Below are 10,430 nucleotides of genomic sequence, written 5' to 3'. Positions count from 1 at the left end.
TTATTTTGATTGAAAATATAATCGGAGCAGCGTTGCCGTGGGCATCGTACCGCCGAAGAAGATGGCATGCAATCGCGAGCGTTCTACTACTTGCGACTAATTGAAGTGGAGGTTTCTAGACCAATCGGGAACGTCCAGCCTGGAGCCTGAAGCAAAACAAACAGAGGCAGACATTTCTTGATGACAGACGATGGCGGGATAAGCCATGTTGAGCATCGTTGATGCAAGACATGCCGACTGTTTGAAGTGAAAACTGCGCAACCGAGTCTGACAAAGGTTTAGAAGTGGTGTATCCTACACCCGTTAGTCACGTTGGCGCAGACCTTTGTGTGGGATTGTTTTGAAGCAATGTTTTTTTTTTGCCGGTTGACATCTGTATGTCAATGTTGTATGTCTAGTCTGTCATCTAGTTGTCTCTACAGTATGTCTCTGTAAGTCAATGTGTACGGGTTCATCTTGTATTCATCTAGTAGCGTCATCTTGTATGTTATCTAGTATGGTATCTAGTATGGTCTCTTGGTTGTGCATGTTTGTGTATGAACTCTTGTGGTGCGCCCGACGCTAGCAGCACACGGGAGGCTAGGAGGCCACCACTACTGCATGACGTCGTCAAGCATGCGACGCGTTACGTCTACCCGCTCACTCGTGGGTACTTAGTCGGACCGCCCCATTCCGTGACCTTTTGTTTACGTTTAGAAGACAACTTTGTTTCGTCCTCTGGCGCTCAGGATGTTCTTCTACCCGAAATTGAAGGATCGAGTTAGCGCATTACGCTTTGTTAGCCTGGGTGGCGGGTACTATTGTTCTTATAGCACGCTAGATGACATGCAGACAGGTGTCAATGTAGCTGGTGTCATTGGTGTCTCGGCATGTCACAGTGAGATGCTTAGCGATGAGGTTTGGTCATTACTAGTTCCCCCCTGTCTGTACGGTAATGGCTACCTTGGCTGGAATGTCATTAAACTTGCAGTGTCAGAGTTGTTGCTATTACACTAATCACGGTGTCAGTTTGTACTAACTGCTACTTACTTACCACACATACAATGTGTCAGTTGTCACTGCTACTTACACTCTACATGATGAAGTTGTCCAGGCTACTTCCCTACAGATGTCAGTTTGTCCTGCTATTACAACACACCTCCTAATGGGATGTCAGTTTAACGGCATTAAGCCACACCCACGTGTTAGTTGTACTGCTATTACAACACACTAAAGGTGTCATGGTCATGCTACATACACCCACAACAGTGCTTAGTTGTCACTGCTACTTACACTACTGATGAGTCAGTTGGTCCTGCTTACTTACAACCTAATGAGTCAGTTGTGCACTGCTATTACACCTCCATGATGTCAGTTTGTCACTGCTACTTACACCTACATGAATGTCAGTCTGTACTGTACTTACACAACACCTAATGAATTGTCAGTTGTCCGCTACAAATCGAACTTTAAACTAACAGTGTCAGTGGTCACTGCTACTTAAACAATCATCACCTACAAGTGGTCAGTGGTACTGCCTACATACACCATATGACAGATATCAGTTGTCACTGTACTTAACTACACAGTGTCAGCTGGTCAGTACTCTACAAACTACATGATGAGTCAAGTGTCACTGCGCTACGAATACCCTACAGCAGTGTTAGCTGTCACTGCACTTACACACACTACATGATGTGTCAGTTGTTTTACGCTAACCATATACCCCCTACCTGTGACCTCAGCGTCCTATAATATACGACTGTACTCATGATGGGTGAGTTTCCAGCAGCGGTTGCCTTCTATGTCATTGGTTACATAGCAAAGACAGCTAGTAACCGGCGTGATGTTACTTACGTATGTTTCAATACTGTAGTGACGTCCGTTATCGTCTCTACTTAGTGAGTCGCTATGTTCTGACATCATACTGAACTATTTTTCTGTCAAGGTTATCAGACGATGTAATATTGCTTTGAGGATCATATAAAACAGTGGGAAATGACACTTGACCTGACACTGACACTAGGTTGGCCCTGAGCCCAATGGGTGTTTACCGCTGGCTTGAAGCGGCTGTTTTTAAATTTTTTCGCTGTTTGTTCTTAATTTTATGATTTAACGGTGACACTGCTGTCTCAGGCAAACTTGCTGCTGAGATTCACGTGGAACTGAGTGGGCATGCATACCGGAAGTGCAAGTGCGGAGGACTTTTTTTTTGTCTGTGGCGGATGTGTGGGTTGGGTGCGGGTGGACTGAAATCAACACGCTTGTTGTGGTGTCATCAATAATTGCAGGGAACTGTGCCTCAGTCCCGGTGCAGAGTAGTGCCTGACCCCCTAATGGAACGCCAATAGGGGGGAGTGACCAGACAGCTTGGTTGTTTTGCACCCTGGTGAACTAGACTTATCGTTATTCGCGCGGTATGGTCGCTCACCCCTCCGGAACGTAGGATGTTGATAGAGGTAGCCACTAGGTCCGAGACCCACCTTCCTGAATCCTCCGTTCATTCAGGTTGTTACTTGTCACTCGTCTGTGAGCGGCTCCCTCGTCTCTCATCTCTTCTCTTAAACTGTGGCAGGCAGCCTCTCAGATGCTGGTGTTGCTGCCGTCGGGCCCGCTGGACGGTCTGCTGAATCGAGTTGAACCATAGATAATTTGAACAGAGAATCAACGAGGGATTTCTTGGCAAGCGTTGTCATTGGAAATAAACCGAATGACGTGGCCCTTGCCAGTCTCACTTTTCACAGTTTTTCAAACTCGGAATTGCTTATTTCAGTCTTTTTTAGAGGGGACTGTATTATTTCAGATTATTTTATAGTTTTAACTTTCATCTGCGATTCCTCTAAAATTCAGATTTCTCAACAAAGGTTTTTTTTATTTTTTTCATCTGTTAACATTTGTTTGTTGGTTTTTGGTTTTTGTTTATTTTTCTGTAATCTGCGTAAATGGATCAGATTCGTTAATAACTGTGTCTGTCCGACTGCCTGACTACGTCCGTGACCAGTCATACCCGGACACTCACACCCCATATACCTGTAGTAGACCGGGGTACAGTTTCTGACAACTTGGAGACTTTGAAGTACACGTCACCTGAAGCAGGAAGTTGATTCACCAAGAAACAACTTTCATCCAAGTGTGTCAGAGACTTGTCCTGAGAGACGATGCTGCCCTTCTCTCTGTTCCTCAACGCAGCGCTGAAGTGTGGGTGGGTTATATTATTATTATTGTATTTGGTATGAATTCATGTCTAGGGAAACTTTCCGATTCACCTGAAGGCTGAATTCTAAAGACAAGAAGAGAAAAGAGTTGAAAGAGTCATCAACACACACACTGGCAGTGGCGGGAGATGGAATGACTGAGTGTGGACAGCAACGACTACAAGACTTGCAGGACTTGTTGTTATTGTCCTGGCTAACGGCTGCTGCTCACCCAACGACTCTCGTCACGCACAACCACGGAGGTGAGACGCCAGCAACATCACTGGAGGCTCCAACATGAGGAGGATGGTGACCACCATGACTAATGGCTGACAGAGACTGAGTAGCATTCACATCAACACTTGACATCAGTGATCAACTTTCGCTGCAGGATGCAGGGTGAGGAGCAAAGCCGTGACTTTCTTGTCTCCCAGTCTGAGGATGGAGTCGACTTGTGTTGCTTCTGCCATGTGTACGCCGTGGTACTTGCTACACCCAGGGTATGTCCTACAGCACTGGCTGATCTATCAAAGTTTTTTGTGAGGAACTCGCCACAGCAAACAAAGCTGACTGATGGACCATTCATGGTGTTTTGTTGTTGACAAGCTTCTTATGTGAGTGACACTGATGTGTTTTCCGTTTCCATGTTTACAGTCACAAGGCGACGGTTGCCGCCCTGAGGGCTTGCAAGATCACAAGGTGAGAGGTCCTGGTGAACCAGGCGTGAACACCGTGAACACAGCTCACTACGATGTTGACGAGACACAAGTCGCCAAGTCAGAGACTACAACAGGTATTTTGCCTCAGGTAGAACTGCTCCTGACGTGTGCAGACAATCAAACGCGCAATTATTGTCTCTCCCTTAGCGGCCCCCCTAAACAGGGGAGGGGGCGTCCCTCTGCTCGTCAATAGGAGGGACAGGAGGAGGAGGGAAATAAAAGCTTGAGATAGGGTTCATAAAATACGATCTGAGGTCAAACAGCATCGCAAATACCGAGACTGCACTTCTTGCCCTGATGCTTGTCGTCACTGGATACACGCTGCACGTCACACTGGTGTCGGTGTGACACACGCACACGACAGACAGCCCGAGCCTTATCGTGTGTGCGTGTGTGCGTGTGTGTGGTGTGTGTGTGTGTGTGTATGTGTTTGTGTGTGTGTGTGCGTGCGTGTGTGTGGCGTGTTTGTGTAGTGTGTGTGTGTGCGTGTGTATGTGTGTGTGTGTAGTGTGTGCGCGTGTGTATGTGTGACGTGTGTGTGTGTGCGTATATGCGCCTGCGTAGGGGAGGCAATCTGTAGGTGTGAAAGTGATGTTGTCCTCTATTGTGTTTTTCAATTCCCACCTTGCTGTTGACCTTTGTTGCAAACTGTAAAATAATTGGCGGGAAGATAGTTCCGCTGGATTTGAGTCGACTCCAATTATAGACAGTCTTTGTTCTCTCGCTCCACGTGGGCAGGAAGGAAGCGGTGGTGAGAAACCAGGATTTCCAGCGCTGAGCAAACAAGTTGTTTTTCTCTCCACCTGCCTTCGATGGGTTTGATTGCCTCCTCATCTTTGGTCTTGTACACATTCTCAGCCATGTACAACCTCTCTATGGAATGACATGAGAGAGAGAGAAAGTATTGTGAAATGACTGTCCGTTATTCATCGGTTATCGTCAGTTTGCCCTCATGTGGGTGGAGGTGACTGCTCATCCATTCATCAGAGCACTGAATGGTGAGACTGTGCGAGGTACTGGAGCAAACACTAGCTACAGTGTCTTGTACAACAGACTAACAACAACTGAAGGTGCTACACCTACACACACACCTACACACACACCTACACACACACCTACACACACACCTACACACACACCTACACACACATCTGTAGCCTGCGATACACATGCCACAAATACCACAGGCATGTGGTCCCATGGTAAAACAACTCAATGACACACTGAATTATTCAACCCGCTCACCCCTCTCTCTCCCCCTACTTTACTCGCTGTTTGTCTCTGATTCTCCCCACCTTGCAGGTGAGGTGCAAGATCATCATGTATCGGTGTCAACCAGACACACACACGGACATGCAGACGTATTTTCCCGTGTGTAAGTAAGTCTGCTAGCTACATGTTTATATGTATTTATTTGTTTATATGTATCTACTGATACAAGCCACAGGCAGCAAGTGACTTAGAATGTCTAAAAACCCGCGCACGTGGAAAAAGGTCTTCATGTTCAGGTTAGTGTACCTGTGGAAGGTGGAAGGCGTGTGGAGGCTGGCACGTGACAGGTCAGGTGGTGAACAAGGAAGGTCTCGTGGTGAATGATAACTCACGAGGTCAGTGTGATGGTCAAAGTCATGGCGACAATGATAAGTAATATGAATACAAAGTCACTTACCTTAAATCCACCGCAGTACAGCGAGTTGTCGTTGTAGTCTCTGGTGGTGTCGAACCCGCGACGCCACATGGTTGCTCGTTGCGGAGGTTCCCACACTCGCCCGTGTCCCTCCGTCACCGCAGCCATGACGACCACCAGCAGCACCGCCACCACCACCTGATGGCAACCGCCGCCCATTGTACGTCTGTGGATGCGCTCTGCCTTCTGTCCGTAGAACATGTCTGTAGATGAACAATGTACCCTGTGGATGTGCGGTGCCGTCACTCTGTGGGTGGACTCCACGTGCTCCAGGCTTCGAAAGGTCAAAGTGCAGGTCTGAGGAGCCGGCAAAGTGTTGTTATTTTAGTTTTATACACTTGACATCAAAGTAACTGTGAGCTGGTGAATGCCACGATGTGAACGCTGTTTCTTCAAGGAATCGTTGAGCGTGAAAGTCAGTTTTCTGCAAAGTCTGGTGACCGTCAGTGAGTGCAGGTCTCCGGGTGTCTGACAGACGAACAGCCGCTGGCTCTTATAGTGGTTGCTGTGGTCACGTGTCTGATGTCGCTGGTCTCGTCACCATCCCCCGTCACCCGTCCTGACTATTGCTGTTGTCTGATCCCGGATGGAGGGGTCGTTATTGTGACCCCGATGACTGTGACACTTGGCAGCCAATCGCTTGTCGAGGCTGACGCTGTTCTCGGGGTCTGCGAGCTTCTGCGCCATTCTGACCCCCGCTGATGGGCAGGAGGTGTAAGTGATGGCTGCTTGCTCAAACACAGTGAGTCAGCTGGAGTATGAGCACAGAACGGACCGATCGACAGAAACAGTTCTTTAGTGTTTCACAAATTACAGACAGGAATATTCAGCTACGGCAAAACTCTAGGCAACGCTAGCGAGAGAGAGAGAAGGATGATCTTTATTCACTCCATACATTTTGCATTTTAAAGGTCAACGTGTTAGGTGAGTTATGTTGAATGGTGGTGGTGGTGGTGGTGGTGGTGGTGGTGGTGGTGGTGGTGGTGGTGGTGGTGATGATGATGAAGTCTTCCAATTTTGGTATCACACAGTGCACACAAGGAATCATTTCCCGAAAATTGACGGTCTTGCTGTGATACATATGACATCTTCAGTCATTGAACACATTCTAAATAACCCCTCCCCGCCCCTCCCTATGTTGAGGAGCAAGCCTACAAACGCACAAGTAACAACACACTGACGTCAGCAATGTACATGGAGACGCTGACGTCGTCAAGAACACAGTTAAAGGGACAACCGAGGTTAAAGGTGTATTCATCATGTCCAGGCTTTGATGTCTGCTGGGTGCGGGAGGCTACATCACAGCAGAGGAAGAGGCGAGGACAGCTAGTTGGTATTGAGAGTTGGGGACAGTTCATCTTGTGTGCAGCTCAGCCGAGAAAATGGAAGAGAAGTACTGAGGTAGAGCTTGAACAGCCTGTCTGATCCTGAATCCAAGCTGCAACATAAACATAAACAAGCTTGAGACACTGTCGGGTCCTTGTTCTGACAGCGTGTGCTCGCAAGTTTTCATTAGCACACCCGGACATCTGGGTCTTCGAGCCGCCCGCCCTTTAGCCTCCATGTACCGACACCCAAACTTGCAATGAAAGTTAGAAGGGGAGACTTTTTGGAAAAAGATACACTTTATGGATTACTCTGAAAGACTTCACCGTGTACAGACACCCAGTGGTAATCCACGGAAATCACCAATGAAAGCAGGTTTTTAGCCCTCCCCAACCTCCCTTGATGACATGCTAATCAGCTGTAGCCGCGGACAATCCAGACATCACGAGCTGGACTTCCTCTGTCTGGTGATTGTTGTGGGCATGTTTCTCAGAATGGACGGATATCCTTCCCCCAAATTTGGAGAAATAGTAGCTTGTACTGAGCTCAATGCAACAATTCAACAAAATAACAATCATCAACAGCGCAGTATGAACCTCCTCATCAGTGACAGTAATGTAGTAATTCAGTGAGTGACAAAAATACAAGAATTTCTAATAATTTGTGGGTGTACCTTATCGCAAAAGCGTTTGTTCATACGTTGGGAGAAGAACATGTACTTTTCTTGTCAAATGTCAAGAAGGTCCCAAAGCCTAAATGATTCATGGAGGATTCTTTTACATTCACTTCCTATGAATCCTATCCCCAAAGGCTGTGTAGGAAGCAGGTGACTACAGGGACAGATGAGTCGCCAGATCGTCTACCATGACCACACCACCGACAGCACGCAAGGTGCCACCCGTACACTCCCTCACCCTGACGTCACCGTCACGTACCCGCCATAGTTCACCGCATCCGACACACCCGACACACCCGTACACCATAAAGCGACTAGAAACTCCGGTGATGATTCCATCTCCTGTGTGGAGCTGCTCATGACTTCAAGGCTCGCGGCCATTGTTCCCTGGCACCTGACACCTGCAAGTGCACAAAGGTAGGGAAGCAGGTGCACCGGACCTGCACTTGCTCAAAGAATGTCAGCAGGCTCGCTGGTCAACAAAGTCAATGATGGATAAAACCCAACAATTCTATATTTTTTAATTTCTTAGCATTTACTTCCTGTTGGTATTTGTTTTGCTATAACAAAACTCGATTAGTTTTCTGAAGCGTAGGCTGTTGACAGCTGAGCCACTCACTGGTGGGAATGTGGGATGCTGTCATTGCTGTTGCATTGTGTGAAAGTCTGGCTGTGAAACAGCATTTCAGGCTTCATTGAACTTTATTGAACTTTCTGTTCGTGTGACGTGTTCACATTCTTTATTGAACTTTCTGTTCGTGTGACGTGTTCACATTCTTTATTGAACTTTCTGTTCGTGTGACGTGTTCACATTCTTTCCTTCCATAAGGTGGCTGTACCTGTGAGCCAACCGCCTGTCACTCGCTATTCGTTGCACACCAACACCCCCCACGGTCCGGTCTGTTGATGGTGGAGGGTGGAATGCCTGCCTCAGTGGGGAGGCCAGGTGTAACTTCGTAGATGTCTGGGACAGGCACTCAGGTAGGCAGGCCCACACCAAATGGCTGACAACAGGATGTGGTTTCCGTAATATTGCTGAGGGTTCGGCCAGCGTGTGAGGGAGATGGCGAGCTTTCATGCTGCATCACCCGACACAAGTTTGATCTTTGGAAGTAAGACTTCACACAAATCTTTCTCTGTGTTATGTTTACAGAAGTGAGTTCAGAATGAAACGTGACTCCTGCGCCGATAATTCCTACATAATTCTAATTGATAGTTTAGTCTTTGCTACTCCTCGACGAGCATCGGGCCTCAACAACAAATTGAGTTTCTTGACTTTTCCATTTTAGCTACTTCTGCTCAACCACCCTGTATGTGGCGTCTCCGCCGTCTGCAGTAGCGGTCCGGTGGCGCAACGGTTAGCGCTGTTAGCGCCTGTCACCAATACAGTGAAGGTTGGCTGCCCTGAGTTCATTTCTCGTCTCGGGCACGCTGATCTTTCTCTGCACGTGGCATCTGTTTACAGGGCTGGCTGCTTGCCGTAATATAGCCTTAGCTGCTGACACGGCGTAAAACACCAATTCCCCCCCCCCTCCGCCGTCTGCAATAACTAACATATTCTCACACACTAACCAACAAGTGATAACTAACACATTCTGGTCAACAAGCGATGACTAACATACTCACACACTGGCCAACAAAAGAACTGGAGTAAAATATTCTATGCCTGTTGTCCAGCCTGTACACCTTGGGAAGGTGGTGCAGACCTGAGAACTAAAATAAGGAGAGAGGTACGCAGTGCTGACTGCTTTATTGTAAATAATATACTATTAGTACAGTTTTTGTTCTTTGATATACTAATTGTTCTCATTTTCTACGTCCTCACAACAACCTGCATACCTTTGATCTCCTAATTGTATCTATAATATATATTGTCGTCTACAAAACCAATGCCAACAACCGTGGGTGAGCCACTAGGTGTGGACTGCCAGGTGTCTGGTGTCACATTTATGTTTATCCCTGTGTGGCTGTAGTCAAGATTGGTCAGACTTCTTACTTCTCAGCACCTCTTCCACTTCTGACATGGCTTTCTTACTACATGTCTGTCGAATATGTCAATGGCTTTGGCAAGTCTTCTGCTTCCTTGGCTACCCGAGCATTTGCCCCCTTGACTCTTCCAACGCTGATGCTGTTGTCAACTTTCTAACACTTATTTTGTTAAAGTCAAGCTTAAAATAAGTATTTGACATATGTGGTGAGTGTAAAGCACTATAGCACTATATATAGCACTATATATATATATGTATACTGTAGTACTCTTGCACTCACTCCCCTGTGATGTCCAGTGTCTCACTTGTTGGGCTGACGGCTCACTTGGAGCATGAAGATGGGAGAAGGAAAAGGAAGGAGGCTGATCTTTCGAGGCAATGAGAGATAAGCATAATGGTGATGCGCCTAGATGATGTGCTCACATGATGTCCTGTCTCCTGAATACGGAGGTAAACAGCTTTAGAGGAAGAGCGGGAGTTGAGGGTGGGGTGCGGCAGAGGAGATGAGCGGGTGGCTACTCGTAGTGAAGATAGAGCTCGATTGCTTCCATCCCTCCGTCTCTTTCTCCTTCCCTCTTGCATGGTGTGCCCTCTGAAATTACAAATTTGTCAAAATATTCTTTGCTTGATAGAATTTCTTTTCTTTTTCTAGAGCCACCGCTAGCATGCGGGCCTGGCCAGAGGGGCGGGGAGGCGGGGAGGCAGGGTGTACCCGGGCCCGAGGAAGGGGCCCGGCATCGGTCAGTCATTTTTTTCGGTTTCTTTTCTTTGAAAACAAAATCGGAAAGAAGGGGATCCACGAGGAATAAGTAAATAAAGCTAGGGTTAGCTTCAAATAATGTTATAAAGTGTAACCACTAC

The 10,430-nt window shown here is 47.2% G+C and overlaps 1 protein-coding gene across 1 annotated transcript in view; it reads right to left on the bottom strand.

The window, feature by feature from the left end:
* LOC112567008 overlaps positions 1-6,180 on the bottom strand; it is a 14,838-nt gene extending 8,658 nt beyond the window's left edge. Inside the window, exon 1 of the mRNA XM_025243441.1 lies at positions 5,562-6,180. Within this exon, the coding sequence (XP_025099226.1) occupies positions 5,562-5,780 (219 nt within the window). The 5' untranslated portion in view covers positions 5,781-6,180. The remainder of the gene's footprint in view (positions 1-5,561) is intronic.
* Positions 6,181-10,430: the final 4,250 nt, after the last annotated feature.

This window comes from Pomacea canaliculata, linkage group LG6 (assembly GCF_003073045.1).
Source record: "Pomacea canaliculata isolate SZHN2017 linkage group LG6, ASM307304v1, whole genome shotgun sequence".
NCBI lineage: Eukaryota > Metazoa > Mollusca > Gastropoda > Architaenioglossa > Ampullariidae > Pomacea > Pomacea canaliculata.
This window is presented reverse-complemented; position numbering and strand designations above follow the sequence as displayed.